The sequence below is a fragment of the Peromyscus eremicus genome, chromosome 19 (genome assembly GCF_949786415.1).
Source record: "Peromyscus eremicus chromosome 19, PerEre_H2_v1, whole genome shotgun sequence".
NCBI lineage: Eukaryota > Metazoa > Chordata > Mammalia > Rodentia > Cricetidae > Peromyscus > Peromyscus eremicus.
Window position 1 is genome coordinate 30,836,964 of NC_081435.1, and position 19,072 is coordinate 30,856,035.

General features: G+C 42.3%; 1 protein-coding gene across 6 annotated transcripts in view; it reads right to left on the bottom strand.

Moving 5' to 3' along the window:
- Positions 1–19,072, bottom strand: part of Prelid2 (PRELI domain containing 2) — an 82,246-nt gene that overhangs the window by 44,371 nt on the left and 18,803 nt on the right. For all 6 annotated transcript variants that reach the window (XM_059246154.1, XM_059246157.1, XM_059246155.1 and 3 more), the window contains 3 exons: positions 16,860–16,917; positions 14,461–14,534; positions 11,941–12,101 (listed from right to left, as the gene is read on the bottom strand). In XM_059246154.1, coding sequence (XP_059102137.1) covers positions 11,941–12,101; positions 14,461–14,534; positions 16,860–16,917 — 293 coding nt within the window. The remainder of the gene's footprint in view (positions 1–11,940; positions 12,102–14,460; positions 14,535–16,859; positions 16,918–19,072) is intronic.

Below are 19,072 nucleotides of genomic sequence, written 5' to 3' on the forward strand. Positions count from 1 at the left end.
TCTCTGCCCCATTGACTGACACTAGTCTAGAAGATCACCAGCCACAAGTGTTACAGCTCCAATACCTCGTCAGTCAGTCTCTGGTTATGTTCAGTTTATGTCAACTGACTCTCAGTCAGCCATGCCTTTCTCTCCCTTATTACTGCTACTGGCAGTTTTCTCACATCCCTTTCTCTTTTTACGTCCAAGGAAACTGCCTCCCCGCTGGGGTCCTCATCTCTAGAATCGAAATTCTCTACTCCAGCCTGCCCGAAATCAGTGATCACCTCACTGTTTGTTTATGGAGGTGGGGCACATAAAGCCGGAATGCTCACATACTGACTTATACATCACTAGCAGTCAAATACCTGACTAGAGAACACCAAACATTTTTCTAAGTAGGAGTATCTCTTTTTTTTCTCCATTACAGCCTCAATTCCAATCACAATAACTAGTATTCGGTAAGAAATCACTAAAATGCATTAGGAAGGGAAGGAAAGAGGAAAGGGCCAGAAGAAAGGTGGGAAAGGAGACATTTGGAGATTACTGTGTCAAGGAAATTGTCCATCTGCTAAGGTCAGTAGAGGGCAGCCTTCACCAGCTGAGAGGCAAGCCACGGGCAACGTGTGTGAATGAGCCCAGCTCACGTAGGCAGTACCAGGATCTGAGCTGCATTTTGTTCGTACACAGACATCATTCAACATACCACACACCAGAATCATGAAAAAGAACACATAGTCCAAATCTAGGCACTCTGAAAATTAACAGCAGTTTAAACAACCAAGACCCCTATTTTGCCAGAGCTTTTTTTTTTTCTTCTAAATTTGGGGAAATAAAAATCAAGGGAAAACATGGATGAAACTAATCCCCAGAGCACAAGGCCACCAACTTGGAAAGCTCAAAGGGGCAGTTTCCAGAAAAGCAAAGTTTCTTAATGAGATCCTGGCCTGGAATACTGGCTGGCTAGGTGTGGCAAATCTTGTCTAATTATCTTCATGATGGAAATTTAATTAAAGTGCCTTTGAAGGGAGGGGAAAATGTTCCACTGGTGTCATGATGTGGTGACATCTCAGTTCCAATCAGATTTTAGGGCCTTCTATAAGCACACAGAAAGAAGGGTGACCAAAGGAGATGGGGTCTTCCAGTCAGCATGCTCAGTCCCTGGGTAACCCTGAATCTAACACTACTGCAGAGACACCCCCCAGCTGTCTTGCACCCATCACACCAGATCATGTAGCCTCCCATGCTGTTTGGCAAAACTGATTTCGGTAACCACGATCCCTGGAGACCCCACGCAATCCACAGAGCTCTCAAATGCAGAGTTATCAGCACTTGAGTACCTACTAAAGTTGTATTTACAAATGTGATATAAATTAAAATGTAACATAAGCAAGCAATACAGGTTATGTCTACTGGACAGACAGACAGGCACAGCTTCAGGACACAGGTTAGTGAGGCCACTCCTGAAATCAGACCTGTTGGATCCTCATCTAACCTTGCACTCGCATCACATAAATAAATCCCTGAAGCTTTCTGAAACTTTGTCTCCTCTGTAAAATGAGATTAACATCTGCTACTTGAATTGTCCCAAGGCTGAATTAAGGACATCTGTATAAGATGCTCTAGAGCACATGCACTCACTCAGATCCAGGAACCATCTGCTCAGGGGATGGCACCACCCACAGTAGGCTGGGCCCTCTCACATCAATAATTAATCAAGAAAATGTCCCTACAGTGTATAGTGGGTAGCCATTCCAGCTTTGTTCTGGAAGTTTCAACCCCCATTGAGACTTCGGCAACTGTCATGCCTACAAGGCGGGGCCAAGGGAGGTGCCTGGGGACCCGAGATCTGGATCAGCGAACACTCTCTTGGTTCCAGGACCCTGGATGGTGGAGGTGGACAAAGCAGAGCTCCAGAGAACACCGCTGGACTGTGATACACCTTCCCCAGACCCCGCGACCTACCTATCCCTTAATTTGTAAGTTACGCCATTAAATAAATCTCCTTTTAACTACGTGGAGTGGCCATAAGAATTTCACCAATACTACAGACTAACTATGCGCCAAACTGAAGGGGGCATTTCCTCAATTGACGCTTGCTCTTCAAGTTGTCAAAAAAACTAATCAGCATACCCTTGCATTGGACTAGTTATGGAACATCCCTACAAGGCTCATATGTAGAAGGATTGATTCCCAATACGATATATAGGGGTGGAGCATTTTGGAAATGATTGCACCATGGCAAGTTTGAGCTAATGAATGGATTGATCCCTTGACCCATAACTGAATGGGTGATTGAGAGGCAAATAGAAAGGAGGAAACAGGACATGGGGACCTCTGAAGAGTATAGCTAAAGCTCATTCTCTCTCTCCCTTTCCTCTTTCTCTCCCACTCCCCCACCCACCCACCACCACCTCTCTCCTCCTCCTTCCTGGCTGCTGTGAAGCAAGAGGTTTTTCTCTTCCATGCCCTTCATCCGTGATGTCCACACCCCGCCACAAGCTTGATTGAAGGCAATAGGACCAGATGGCCATGCCCTGGACTCTCTGAAATGGTAAGACAAAATAAATGGTGATTCAGTTAAGTCAGGTTTTTCCTCTGGTATGCTGTCACAGTGACAAAATACAGCCCAGCTCTGAGGATAATCAGGCTTCCAGGCTGATGAACCTCCTGACAGGCACATCTGAATCACCGCGCTCCTCTTGATGGTCTTGGGGTCTGTGAGTTCTGCACTACATCACTGCCTGGCTGATAAAACACTATCATTTTAATATTCTGAGTATTTAATTTATTGTGGATAGATGCATAACGACCACAAAGAAAGAGATGCCCCCATGGTGTGTGCTCCCTAAGAGCAGACAATACCACACATTTTCTCATGCATCAGGCTCACTGGAGTCTCAATTCTTCACCCCTTCCCTTCATCAGTCATTCCTCTCACACACATTCAAGGAGCTGCTGAGAGTTTCCTATGCTTTTTAGTGGGATGTTTTCGCTGGGAAATGTTTGCTGTTTGCTAGAGAAGATTATCAACTTGTCACGCTTTACAAGATTAACTTGAACTTTGCAAAATGGGGATAGAGTTCTAAAGGGGTGCCAGCTCTGTATCTGCTTATCAGTAGTGCCATAGGACACTGGCTGGTTATCAAAGTTTCCAAAGCTACTGGGCAGATTCACCTGGAGCCTCTACAAAGCTAGACTCACTGCAACACATCTATACTTCTTAATTCCCCTCTGAACCTTGGAGTAAGACACAACTCTAAACCTACGGAGGATTAAAAGTACCAATGATGTCCACTAAGATATTTCAAAAGCTTTCACTTGTGAGTGCCACAGAATGTTCTCTTGGCTAAAAATCATTCTTTCCATCTCAGTTATCACCTCTCCTCTCAGTCAAACATCTTACTCCACTTTTCCAACATAGTGCCTTTTAAGAGGCCCCCAACATCAGAAACATTTACTCACCATTAGTGACAACTTGCACTTACTCCGTGTTTATATCCTCCAAGTGTAGAGTCCCCCTTAGGATCTTACTAAATCTGAGCATTACTGTGTGAGGGAGCTCAAGCCAATGTTTCCCAGAGCAAAGAGCACACAGATGACCAAGAGCATCAATGAGAGCTTCCCATATCAGTACACAAGACTCCTTCTCCCGATCCCATCAGAGCTTCCCAAGTTCTACCTACCCTCTGCCCAGTAACATCTCTTTCCCCTCCCTTCCACCACTCCTAATTTGGACCAGATGTACTATCTGAATCCCATTAACATTAATCATTCATTTGTCAAAGGGCCAGGAGCACCTTCTGTGTGGCATACACTGTGCTTGACTCTGGGTTACAGAAAACCATGACAAAACCCTCACAAGACAGGAAGTACAGGTAAGAAAATCAGAACAGACCCTGACAATGTGAACACAAACATCAGAAGGCAAATGAGGTCCTTTATGAGGGCAGTCACTCTGAGCCCAAATAAGGCTCTACCCAGATGTTGAGTTTGAACAGAAGGGGCCTTGTGGCTCAGCTGTCGTAAGTGGCGATGAACTCTGCTAATTGTTAGATCACCCTCTGGTGTCCCGGAAGTCAAGGTCAATATGGGCAAGGGGAGTTGCGTCTGCAGCTGAGTACAGGAGCACTCACTCAGGCTGTTAGGTAAAAGCACCCTCAAGTACTGCAGCACCAGACTGAGTCTTAGAAATAATTGCCAAGTAAGTGAATAGAGTCAGAGGATGCTAATACTTGGGGAACCATGAGCCTCAAAATTAATTGAAAGAGGGCAGTGCCAGTCTTAAAAATCTCACAGAAGTCACCCAACTGCTACATCTGCTGCTGAAAACAACATAAAAAAAATCCAGAAGAAGAACGAGATAGATATACAAACAAACTGCCCAACAAGTATCTCTTGAAAGACATAAATCATACTATTTGTGATTTGTTGGATAATTACTTGAAACTTGGCTCTTTCAGCCAACAATCTTAAACTGAAAACTTCAAAGGTTACATAGCTATTTATTAGAATGAGTAATATTCACCTGGGGATCCTCTATAAAACTATGAAACCGGACTGTTCAACCCATTACTTTAATCTGTTTGTAAAATTTCATGTGTGCTTTCAACATCTTTTGTACTCCGTTCTAGGAGTGGTTTCACTGAAATTTTTATAAAAAAAAAAAAAAAAAAAGTGAACCTTCAACACTCTTGGCATATACTCAGCTGAGCATTTTGAAGTCAGATGTGAGGTCTTATGCCATCAGAGCACAAGGATGGGGTGTTGGACGTGGGAAAGTTCAGATATCAGGAGCTGAGATGCTACACCGAATGTAGAAGAATCATCGCCTCACTCAAAAGCAAAAAACTCCACCAAGGAGAAACTGAAGGTACAGATTAACTTGCCACAAGAATACAGTTGTGGGGTGAGGAGCGGAAGGCAAACTCCTCAAGATGACAACTGTCATCTAGAACAGCGTTACTTAGGTACAATGTCAACTACTAAAACCAAAGCAACCCTACATCTACCACGGTCTGCGACAGGATAATTAAAGTCTATTGTAAAGGAAAAAAGAACAAGTTAAATCACTCAAAACTAAGTGGGTGTACTCAAGGACTCACAGCAGCTATGGTTCTCAGCATTCCACCATGGAGAGGGGAGGGGTCCATGAGGTCCCACCCCTCCCAGAGGATCCACTGGCAGAAAATGGACACCAGACAAGGAAGACACAGTCCTCAGTGGTGTGGTCACTGATTGCCCATCCTATGCTCATGAAAACAATCCTAATTTAATTCAGAGGCACACACAAACACACACACACACACACACACACACACACACACACACACACACATCCTGAAAGTGGAAGGGGACTTACTAGGAAGAATGGTTTCAGCAGGAAAGAAAGCAGAATGAGAGTTGGCAACGGTAGGTGAAAATTACCAAAATTCATTATTATACACATATGGAACTGTCAATGAATTAAATTTTTTAAAATTATTTTTTAAAGGGCCAGAGAGTTGTCTCAGCAGGTAAAATTACTTTGCCAGAACTCACACAGTAGAAGGCGAGAACTAGTTCCTACAAGGTGTCCTCTGACCTCCACATACATGGCACGGCACACGTGCACTCGAGCACACACACACACACATAGACATCAAAAAATTTTAGCCGGGCGGTGGTGGCGCACGTCTTTAATCCCAGCACTCGGGAGGCAGAGGCAGGCGGATCTCTGTGAGTTCGAGGCCAGCCTGGGCTACCAAGTGAGTCCCAGGAAAGGCGCAAAGCTACACAGAGAAACCCTGTCTCGAAAAACCAAAAAAAAAATAAATTTTAGTTACAAAGGAAGAACTCAGACCTAATAAATGTATTTAAAACAGGTGTAATAGTGGTTAGAATACATAAGATCACTGCCAAGCTGCTCCAGTTCTGAGGTCACAAAGGAAAGGGCAAGAGATAGTAAGCTTACTCGACCTTCTTAGCCAAAACTGTAATTTCCTAGTGGCAGCCACAGGCCACACGTGGATGCCGGGCCCTCAAAATGGTAATGGCATACTAGATGTCAGAGGCTCATTAGAAATTTCTGTAAAATATCTCTTAACTATTTATACTAATTATATGTAGATATGATAATATTTTGGACATACTGGATTAAATCAAATATATTACTAAACTTAAAGAAGAATCAGTTCAAACACAAATACTAAGAAACTAATAAGCCTATCTCAGAATGGAGGTTTTCAGAAAGCAGAAATTATCATTTTTTTTCTTCTTTTTTTTTTTAACCACCACTTTCCATTTTCCTAGTAAAAGCTCATTCCCACAAGAGATGATTTTAATTTTGTTCTGTTGTTGTTTTGTTCACTTTTCTATTTTCTGGCTTGTCTTGAGGGGTCCTAAGGGCAAGGAGAACATCAGCCTGGAGTCTCTGAGTCCAGAGACTCTGACATTCGCCAACACACTCCCCATGGCATCCTGGACCTACACACACCAGTCACTGTACAACAGAGAAGACGACATCGACGTGGGGGATTGTCCATGGGAAATACATAAATCCCTGAACACACATCTTTCCTGGACTTACATCTGGCTCTGGAAGTAAGACAGCAGGTTCCCAGTCCCATCAGTCTTAAGTGGGGAAGTGAGCACTTCTGGGGATGATGTACTGAGATAACAGAAAACCTAAACATGGAGCAGAGTCTTGCAGGATAATGGTAAATAGTTCTAAGCATAATTTCTGTTTCTCTATTTTGAACTATGCAAACTGAGGCTACAGCTCAGTGGTAGAGCATCTGCCGGGCTTGTCCAAGTCTTCAGTAACACACATTCATATTTATTCATTCTCTGTCTTTCCATATATACACATATCCATACTACAAATTAGAATTGAGTCATAAAAAAATTCTTAGATCATAGATGACAGGTTGGGGTGTAGCTCTGTTGGTAGAGTGTTGGCCTAGCACCAAGTCCTGGTTCCATCTCCAGCACTGCATACACCAGGGGTAGTTGCATAGGCCTGTAATCCTAGTACTTGGAAGGTAGAAGCAGAAGAATTAGAAGTTCAAGGTCATCTTTGGCTACATAATGTATTCAAGACCAGCGTTGGTAGCATGAGACCCTGTCTCCAAAAAAGTAATTAAATACGTGATAAAACATACAGTTGCAGAGATTTCCATTATAACACTGCAATAGCTAAAAGTTCAGAAACCTAAGAGTCAAGTAAGAACGGACTAAGAATAGTAGAATGTAAACAGTATGTAAAAAGTATGGCCAAACACCCTAATTGTCGTGCTAGAAACCCCATCCAATGACTGAGGGAACCGGATGCAGAGATCCACGGCCAGGCCCCAGGTGGATCCAATTGGCGAGAGTGAGGAGGGTTTGTATGAGCGAGAATTGTTGAGACTAAGGTTGGATAAAGCACAAGGACAAATAGCCAAACCAATGGAAACACATGAACTATGAACCAATAAGCTGAGGAGTCCCCAACTGGATCAGGCCCTCTGAATGGGTGAGACAGTTGATTAGCTTGATCTGTTTGGGAGGCATCCAGGCGGTGGGACCGGGTCCTGTACTCAGTGCATGAGTTGGCTGTTTGAAACCTGGGACCTATGCAGGGTCGCTTGGCTCAGCCTGGGAGGAGGGGACTGGACCTGCCTGAACTGACTCTACCAGGTTGAACTCAATCCCCAGGGGAGTCTTTGCCCTGGAGGAGAAGGGAATGGGAGGTGGGCTGGGGGGAAGGCGGGGAGGGGGGCGGGGGGGGGGGGGGGCGGGAGGGGGGAGAATAAGGGAATCCGTGGCTGATATGTAGAATTAAATTAAATTATAAAAAAAGTATGTAAATAAGCATGATGTCTAGTCTAGTTCATGTGATTTGTTTCCCAGAATTAATATTAGTTACCAGAGTCATAGTCTTACACCTTTTCCTCATAATAAGAATTATTCTTTTCAGCCAGGCAGTGGTGGTGGTGCACGCCTTTAATCCCAGCACTCGGGAGGCAGAAGCAGGTGGATCTCTGTGAGTGTCTACAAAGCGAGTTCCAGAAAAGGCACAAAGCTACACAGAGAAACCCTGTCTCAAAAACAAAAACAAAAACAAAAAAAAAGAATTATTCTTTTCATATAATTTTTTTAAAAAACATAAAGTGAAAAGTTTCCTGGATTATCTTGGCAAATTGTAATTTAACTGACACAGACAACTTTTAAGACTATCCAATAGCCCAAATATAATACCAAATAACATTAACAAAATACAGTACTAAAATAAAGAGGATGAAATGAAAGACTTACTTTGCATGCATCAGACAATGCCATCCTTTTACGCCATCTGCATGCCAACAACAGAGCTCTATTCTCTGGCCCCAGCTTTTAATCCCAGCCATCTATGTCCTATGTCAGCTCTGGGCATCAGCCAAGCAAAAACTATGGCTCCATGGCTCTCTCTCTAATGTGAATAAGACATGCTTCCTTACTCATCCGGGAGGCTGTTGAAACATCCTAGCATCATTGATGTGTGGCCAGAGCTGTGCAGGAGGAAATGATATGGAAAAAGGCTGGGCACTAAGAATGGCTTTTACATTGGGACAATTAGTTATTTGAAGGTTTTATTATTTTCATTAAAACTGTAGCTATATAATAAAATGTTTCAAGCCACACAGAAAAGTCATAATAAAACACAGTAAATTATCTTCTGAAATCACATCATTCACCGTAATGGTTGTCATTAATATTTAGTGATTGTGATGTCTTACTTTTGTTTCAAAATCTATCTTTGGGTGCTAAAAAAAATAACAGACACCAAAGAAGCTGAGGCAGGAGGATGGCGGGAGCCTAGGAGAAAATAGCGAGACACTTGTCTCAAAAACAAAACAAGGAGACTGGAGAGAGGGCTGAGCAGTTAAGAAGCACTTGCTGCTCCTGCAGAGGACTGGGTTTGGTTCCCAGCACCCACAGCAGCTCACACACATCTATAATTCCACTGCCAGGGGATCCAATGCCTACTTCTGGCCTCTGCAGGCAGGAGGCACACATATAGTTCACATATAAACATGCAGACAAAGCCCCATACACATAGAAATATAAAAATCTTTCTTTTAAATGTGTTTTCAAGGAATTGATTGTGGTGATAGTGTTCCCCAATATATTGGGCACCTTAATAAACTTATCTGGGGTTAGAGAACAGAACAGCCACCAAATAGAGATCAGAAAATGGTGGCACACACCTTTAATCCTAGCATTCTGGAAACAGAGATCTGGATCTCTGTGAGTTCAAAGCCACACTGGAAACACCCAGGCAAGGTGACATACGCCTTTAATCCCAGGAAGTGATGGCAGGAAGCAGAAAGGTATATAAGGCATGAAAACCAGTAACTAGAGTCTGTTAAGCTTTTAGGCTTTTGAGCAGCAGTTCAGCTGAGATCCACTTGGATGAGGACACAGAGGCTTCCAGTTTGAGGAAATGAGATCAGGTGAGGGATTGGCGAGGTGAGGTTAGCTGTAGCTGGTTCTGTTTTTCTGATCTTTCAGCGTTCACCCCAATACTTGGCTCCGGGTTTGTTTTTATTAATAAGACCGTCTAACAATTCATGCTACAATTGATTGTTTCTCACCCATTGTACTTATAAAAATTAAATTGTGTTAATTAACTACAGGCCATGTTGTAGGGAAGTAAACTCTGCTGAGTGCTGTTATGGAGTGCAAACTTATATGCTAACACACTGCAAGACAACACTCCAGAATCTTTGCTACAAACTATGTGTCTATGTACCCCAAAACTCATATGTTGCCATTTTTATTTTATTGAATTGAATTGCATTGTATTTTTGGTGTTAGGGATGGAAGGCCTCATGCATGGGAGACAAGCTGTGTACTACCCGGATGCCTCCAGCCTGTGTGTTGAAACCTTAACCCAGAGTGGGAAGGAGTTAGGACACTGGCCTTTGGGAAATAAACCAAGTTTACATGATTCCATAAATGTAGAACTCAGCCATGGAATCCTTCCATGAAGAAAGAAAGCAGATCACATGTTCTCCACCATCGGGTTTAACAGGAGACAGGCTAGAAGCAGGATCACAGACACCAGATCTGCCAGTGCCCACAGAATGGTCTTCCCAGCCTCCAGAGCCATGAGAAATTCACAGGTGTTGCTTGAACAGCCAAGACTGTGGTATCTAATTACGGCATCTCAAACTAAAGAGTTCCTGGAACTCAAATTGTACGTGTCCTGAAAACCAGCCCACAGTGCTTTAAAACTAACATATAAGGCATACAACCACTGTAGGGATCCCTGTAAGCTTCACGGACACAGGAAAACATTAGCGTGAGGTAAAGAAAGATATTTGGTTCGCTCAATGTCGTTAGCCAACACCGATTCAAACTTCTGAAGCCTGACACCAGGCCAGTTTATTTAGACACATTTTAAGTCTAGTACGATTTTGGAAAAAAGTTTCCTGGTAACAGTTATCCCAGTCCCATGTGGACAATAAATCTTAAGATGTGGCTACACAGAAACTCTTTTGAAAAATATGCATGACCTCCACCATAAATGATTGCTTAAGGGCCTAGGATCTGGTGTGGTCTCTGACCAAGATAGCGTAGAGGTTAGCAGGCTATAAACTACATGTGACATCTCCCCTGAGGATGGGTTCTATTGACTGAGAAACAAAGATAAAGATAAAGGTCAAGGGAGGGAGAGCCTGCAATAAACATTCTGGGGGATTTGGGTGAGGTATGGCCCTACAGGTAGGTCACCAAATGTCACCAGGTTATTAACAATATCCATCCTTCGGGATGGAAAGCAGATATTCATTCACTCCATTGAGGAGATAACCCAGCATGATTAACACTCCAGGTTTCTCCAATGCTTATCTGTGAGCCCTCTACATACCACAGAATCCACTTAAAGTCACACATTTCAGGAGAATTTAGTATACCTGCAGGGTTAAGCAGTAACTGTGTACATATGTATCACATGTACAGTTGTGTCGCTACTGTGTGCTAGGAAAGGTAAATTTGATTGTTTATAGATAATTTTGCAACAAATACAACACTGAAAATTTTCACTGAGTGAAACACATATCACGTAAGAGTCATATTCAGAGGACATACAACTCATGGATATGCTATTCTCCCTTTACAACAAAGAGAAACTAGAGACCAGCAGAGTATCTACCGTTGTGGCAGTAACTAAATAAAATGTAGTAAAGTTGAATCGCATGCAGAGGAATAATCTAGCTCTACATGTATAAGATAAATAAAGCTCAGAAGCAGTCTAGTAAATATAAAAGATAAGTGTACAAAACTTGGATGACATAAAAATCATGCATGTGGGCTGGAGAGATGGCTCAGAGGTTAAGAGCACTGGCTGTTCTTCCAGAGGTCCTGAGTTCAATTCCCAGCAACCACATGGTGGCTCACAACCACCTATAATGAGATCTGGTGCCTTCTTCTGGCATGCAGGCATACATGCAGGCAGAACACTGTATATGTAATAAATAAATAAATAAATAATCATGCATGTAAAAAAGACATACAAACTAAGCAGGTTGGGTGAGCCTGTGGAGAAGCACCTCCTTAAGTCTACTTGAATTGGCAGGTGCTAGGCAGGCCCACCGGCAGAGTCACATGCATGAAAATATCAAACAAAATATTTTCCTTATTTAAACTCTGTTGAATACCTGGATTGACTTTAAAGGGCCAAAAAGAATATCCAACAAATTGGTGACATTCATTGCCTTTGGCAAGAGTAAGAAAATACCAGAATTTGGAGGGTACTTGGAGTTCTGTCATATTTTCTCCAAAAGAAAACATATTCATCTATTACTTACATGATTAAAAATAATGTGAAATATGTGTCATAGACAGAGACCATAAGTATGAAATCATATACTGTGTATATGGATCCCCACACCCAACACACACACACACACACACACAGAGACACAGACACACACAGACACACACAGGTGATCTTACCAATTTGGATTCTCCACACTTTCCCGGAAGACAGACTCTTCCCTCATGGAAGCATACTGTGTCCACGTGAGACAGTGACTCCGAATAGCCATGTTCCTTTCCTGGAGACTGAGCCACGACTCCTCTTCTAGCTGGACATTAGGTACCTTTAAAATACTCACCTGTCCAACAGAGAGGACAGCATTCTCAATTTAGGAAGAGCAAGCTACATGAAGACTGCCTAGGGTAGATCTCAGCCTTAGACAACAAAAGGGACAGGTGTCCCTAATGTAGGGATAGCACTTCAGCAACACCCCTCAGTCTCAGATAATCAGACACACTGTGGCCTCACTACATGCTGCCCAGGGTTTACAAATGGCCCAGGATTGATGTAGGCCACTAAACAAATTATCAGCTGTCTCGTGTCTCCTCTGGGGCAGGCCTCCTTGCATTGATGGATCCTCATCAGGCCCACCTACACGCTCCCGTGCAGGGCAGTATCAAGAGAAATATTTTCCTAGTTGTAATCTCTGTTCAGTCCCTAGAAATCGATGCTTTCCCAGGTGGGGAGGACAAGGAAAGCTACAAAGGCAGAATTGTACAAGTCAGAGCCTTAAATTATTTAAGAATTGAGATACAAGACGAACTTGAATGCCTTTTTAAATAATAGATTCAAAGTGCGTATATGGGGCAAAGGCAGCTATGAACTCTGGAAAAGCCAGTGATAATTTGCCGCTGAAGCGCAACACAGCTTTCCATCTGCAAGTCAAAAGAGGTTCATCTTCTTCGTGGTTCTAGCTTTCTTTCCACTAAGGGAATAACTGCTTTAACCCACGATGAGGAATGGATGGGAGCTGCCTTTTTTCCTAGCATAAGCACAGCAATTTAATCTGCAAGCTAATCCTTAGTGCCCAGATTCATTCTGTATCACACAGGGAATCTCTTCTGAGGCATTTTTTAAGTGCCTGTCAAGATGCTCTCCTCTTATGTATTCAAAGACCCCCATCAAAAAATCCTACATTGTGAATGAAGGGCTCCATAACTGTTTCAAGTACTGAGAATAAAAGACAGCAAGTGCTCAGCCATAGATGGGACATCGATAGCAAACACCTCCAGGTTCAGGGAACCCGGTGGAAGAGAGGAAAGAGGGAATGCAGGAGAGGAGTGCTGTAGAAGGCTGTCTTACGGACATGACATGGCAGTTGTACCTATGAACTCACAAGGGCTGTGCTTACCTGCATAAGACCTGCATAAGAGCAAGCTGGTTAAAAATCCAGCATAGATAGCACAGACAGGGGAGGCTTAGCTGAGGAGTTATTGCAGTTGAAGTCTGCTAAAGGAGGGAGAGCTACTTTTCTTTGGAGGGGTACCCATGCCCCAGTGGATAACTACAACCCAAGCACATATGGGCAACACTAACTACTTTTCTTTAGAGGGGTACCCATGCCCCAGTGGATAACTACAACCCAAGCACATATGGGCAACACTAACTACTTTTCTTTGGAGGGGTACCCATGCCCCAGTGGATAACTACAAACCCAAGCACATATGGGCAACACTAACTAGACTCAACGATTTAAAAATAATAATACTAGAATAAAAACAGGAGAACATGAAGTTGGGAGGGAGATTCTGAAGGAAGTTAGAGGGGTAAGGGGGTAGATAAGATCAAGACATATATGTATATGTATATATATATATATATACACATATATATGTATATATATACACATATATATATACACATGAAATTTTCAGAATAAATAAAAACCATTTTTTAATACTTCTACAGCTAATCATGGTGGTACACACGTGTTATTTCAGAACTTAGATGGCCAACTTTAGGAGGATTATGCTCAGTTTGAGGCCAGCCTGGGCTACACCCTAAGTTCCAGGCCCACCAAGGTTATGGAGTGAGGCCCTCTCTGAAGAAGAAAATCCGTGTATGGTTCAAGCCATGCAAATGATGTTTTCAACTTACCTCCGTCCAACACAGAATCATCAGAGTGCTTAAGGGTTTCAAAGAGAGAAAACAATTTTCTATCATGAAGATTCCAGCATCAGCGACCTTATTTCACAGAAATACACACCAAAAGGCTTGCACAGGGCACTAAGAATATTATGCTTCCAGAGACAGCTGTTACTTCTGACAGTGCATTGCAAAACGGAAGTGTGGACTTCCTAACCGAACATGACACTAATACAATCTTCCCACTTCTAATTGTTCCTATCTATTGCTAACCACAGACAGACTAGAAAAGACAACACTTCGTTCAAAATGCCAAAAGTGCCCGCAAAATAATCATTAAATCTCCCCACATCCATGAAGAGCCCTTCTTGGAAAGGACAGAGATGAGACATTCCAGAGGCATCTGCCAAAACTGGGATGGGCATGAAAGAAATATTTCCCCTGCAAAACCAGAGACTGGGGAAGTGGGAAATTCTGACACTACTTTAGATCAGAAAATGCTGTCTTTTTCTATGACTATTAAAACTCCTCAATTTTGTACCCACTGTGATTAAACTCTGAAATGAATTTACCTTTCTTAAAATTTCTGGAACCACATTCTGACAGATAGCAATCCTCTTTCTATAGATGAGTCCTGTTGATTCATCTAGAAAAAGAAAATTTCATAGCCAAAAAATAATTAGGGAAAAGCGTATTCTTATCTAAGAGTCCATAGAGCTTTTTAACTCAACTTCAATTTTCAATATGTAGAATTCTTACAGATAAGGTTTAACACAAAATTAAGTTTTCCGGGGGCTGGAGCGATGACTCGGTGGTTAAGAGTGCTTACCGCTCTTATAAAAAGTAAATAAGTTTGGTTCCCATCACCTACCTCAAGCAACTCATACCTGCCTAGAGCTCCATTTCCAAAGAATCCAACACATCTAGTTTCCTCAGACGCCTACATCTAGGCACACATATCCCACAGACATATACAAACAAAATATGAAATAAAATAAAAAAATTAAAAAAAAAGCATTCTCCTTTTCTGATCAGTTTTCTAAGCCAAATTACAAATGCTCGAGAGATAACAGTAAAACAACCTCAAACACAGTGCTAAAGTTGAGAAAATGTATCACAAACAGGCCACCACTCTGGGTGATCAGTGTCAAGCATCCAGTGGCAGTGGCCAGTGGCCACCTGCTCATAACAAGGGGATGGTAACGGATTCCGCCACCTCCTGGACCACACTGTCACACAAAGATTTCTGAGTGTATCACTTAAGCCTGTAACTAAATAACTACATGAGTCATATTCATAGAGGAATGAAACCCCTGTGACCAGAGCATTCCTGGAGGAGAGTTAAAACTAACGATAATAATAACAAGTGTAAGTTAGATGAGAGGAAACAGAAAAAAAAGACAGACTGTGAAGTGCTGTCCTTTCTCATTGAATTACTAAGGCTCAGTGCGCTGAATACAGCTTTCCTAACAACCCCTGTTGCAAACACTATGGCCACCAGGAACCTGCAGTCAGGAAACAAATGCTCCACCCCTAGCAGCCCTTTGGCAACCTCAGACAGTGTGAGCAACACATATATTAAAAATGGAGTCCCTTCTGGGCATGGTGGCACATGCATTTAATCCCAGCCCCTGGGATGCAGAGGCAGGTGGCTCTCTGTGAGTTCTAGGCTAGCCTGGTGAGCATAGCAAGTTTCAGGTCAGCCAGGATTAAATAGTGGAAAAAAAAAATGGAGGCAAAGATGACATCCTGAAATTCACAGGATTGTTTTACCATTTGACAGACAATGACTTACAGCCTTTTAAAAGTTAGGTCATGGGGGAAGTAACAGATCCAGGACTCGAAATCAGGTTTGTCTCAGGCCAGAAAGCAAGCTCATCCCATACTACATACAGGTCCATGAGAAAAAGCTTTTACAGTCTATTTCTACAGCCGCAGGCATGTAGAAAGCAGCCCCATAAATAAGACGGTGTCATGTTTATGTAGCACAGCAGAAGCTGCAGCCACATCACCAACAGCAACACCCATGGTTTCTAAGGCTGAAGAGCATGCTGGGCCAGGCTCTGGATATCTCCACAGGCTTGTGCATCAAGTGCGCACATCATCAGAGCTCCCGGCACCGCCCACGCCTCAAGTCCCAACACTAACAGTTACAATGCCTCCCCTGAAGAAGGAAATGCAGAGATCACCAAAGACCCCCGAGGTGGAGCAGTCAAATTTTCTGAAAGGGGTCATGGGGTATATAATTTAGATTTGTGGACCATATGGTCTCTTTTGCAAATCCTCAGCTCTTGCTATAACTCAGATAAAGCAGCCATCGATAACATACAAACAGAGGGAGTGGCTAATGTGCAACAAAACCTTGCTTACAAAAACACCCAGCATGAGCCGTAATTTGCCAAACCACAGTATGGTTTACAATGGTTTCATTGCTGTAAATCTAAGCAATTTACAGCAATGTCACATGCTATTTTTTAGTAGTCTGGGCTAGCCTTGAATTCCTCATTCTCTCGCCTCCACCATTCAATGGCTGGTATTACAGACATGAGCCGCACCATGCCTGGCTTCATCTGTGCGCTATCTACAAATGTTTTGCCATCTAAAAATTGACATGGGACAGAGATACAGCCCAATGAGCTTGGGCAGGTCAGTCTCTTTGTACTTTACTACCCTGCATTAAATGGGAATAATCTTAATTCCTACCTCAAACATCTTTCTAAACATTGAACGAGCTAATCAAAGTAAGATGTTGGCACACATTAAGTACTTCAACATGTCACCTGCCCAGCCTCAGTCTTACCATCAACTATAATTTAGAAAGTGACAAGAGCCCTGTAATAGATAGATGTAATAGATATATATACAGGCAGGCGTACGCACACACGCGCACACACACACACAAATATATCCTTTACAAAGTCAGTATACTTAATGAGCATAACTAAAGTGCAGGCATATTCAGAGAACTTACCTTTCTTTTCTTCCACAGTTTTTACAGAGATGACATTTTTATCCATGGGGTTGGGATACTAAATGAAAATACATAAAAGAAAAGTTAGCATTCTCTTTTGTCAACATGAATCAGCTGATAGAAATGATGACAGGTACCTGTAGGACCAGTAAACATCTTCCAAGAAACATCTATGTAAAACCCAGTTTTAAATCAAGGATCTTCGTTTTACCATTTGGACTCAAACAAGTGAGGTAGGCTTTCATGAAATCCAGGGACAATTTATTTAATTTGGGGGGTGGGGATCTTGCCCCGCATATGCAGCGTGTACCATGTGAGTGCTTGGTGCCAAAGAGAGGATCAGAGGGCAACAGAATCCCCAAGAACTAGAGTTACAGATGATTATGAACCTCCACATCAGTGCTGGAAATTGAACCCAGGTCCAACAAGAGTAACAAGTGCTTTTAGTCAATGAGCCATCCTTCCATCCCTAGGAAAACCTTTAGATCCTATCTAAGCCCTGAGCAGAGATGAGAATGAGGTTGGAATAAGTAATAATAACAGCAACAATAATAATAGTGATGAATCAGCCTAACATAAATCAAGAATGTTCTTGGAGCCAGACCTGTGCTAAATGCCTTAATTACACCATCGTGTCTAACTCTAATAGCTATTCTGTTGTGAAGGAGTTACATATTACCCCCAATTTTCAAAAGTAGGAACTGCGTGAAGACTGGATTGATTTAGGAATTAAATAGGCTAGTCCAAAACAGAGAATTCCTTTACTACTACCCTGGACCATGATCTAGTGATTGTGTTAGCACCTCAGGCAAATAATAATAAAAGGATAGGATGTCAGGCACACAGAAGACATTCAATAAATAATTTATTTCTTTTATTAAATTGCCCTGGAAGACAATTTAGATACACCAATGTTGCTAACATCTACCACTTTTAACCTACTCAATTTACATATATAGTCTGTTAATTCTCAAAAGCATACCATGGAGTTTTTTTTTTTCTATTTCCTATATGGAAGATGAGGCTTGGAAAAACTAAGTACCCTGTTAAACTCGTTAATAATTACTGCACCTGGGATAACGTAACTTACCCCGGATATTGTCTGGCTACCTCCACATCCATTGTGAAGTCACCTCTGAGGTACTCTAACTCAACCTTTCCATTACTCAGATGTGGGCGGAGAGAGAGGATATGAGTCTCTCAAAGCCACAGGACAAAGTGGCTTCTAACTGGAGACTGATGCTCTGGGCTATCTCCTGCCCCCTCCTCAGGTCCCAGCTTCATCACGTGATCAAATAGCATCTTAACACACTGAGTAGAAGCCAAGTGCACTGCCCAGGCTGAGGTGGGGAGAGGAGTCCTTTGCCTAAAGATTTTGAACTTCAGGACTCCTGAATCCTTAGAAATGAAATATAAAACTCTATCAGTATGGGCCTCAAAGAACCAAAATTAAGAAAGAAGAGGCATTTGTGCATGCATTCACTCAGTTCAGCCCTTGATGGAAAGGCTCAAAATTACAATGACTACCTCCATGAAGCTTAGCCCTCTGGAGAGCAATGCTGGTATGAGAAGGATGGGCTGAGGATTCTGTTCCTCTACAAAGGAGAGTTCCTGCACACAGCTCCTTAAACCATGAGGACAGGTGTGTGAATTAGCCTTTTTACACTAACATAAAATGAAATTGTTTCCTTTACTGTATTCCAGCTTGTCCATTCATACCCATAAATGCATTCCGACTAAGTGTTAAAGTCACGCTGTAATTGTAGGAAGATAACTAAACTAAATTATGAAGGAAAACAGAATGCATCACCAGACAGGCACAGTAATAAAACTTTCTCAGTGCTGATTACATCACTAAATTATCAGTGAAATTCTTACAGGTTAAACTACCCTACTTCACACTTCCATTTAATTTTCATTTTACCTAATGAAAAAGGATATTCATTTAAATAATAAGGTCCCTCTTCATCTTGTTTATGATTAGGCAGGTAGGAAGATGAGAGACAGATAGGTAAGTAGATAGATGATAGATAGATAGATAGATAGATAGATAGATAGATAGATAGATAGATAGACTCTTATCTTTGAGTTTTAGTGCCATGAAGAGACATTATGGCCACGGCAACTCTTATGAAGGAAAACATTTCATTGGAGCTGGCTTACTGTTCAGGTTTAGTCCACTATTGTCATGGTGGGAAGCATGGCAGCATGCA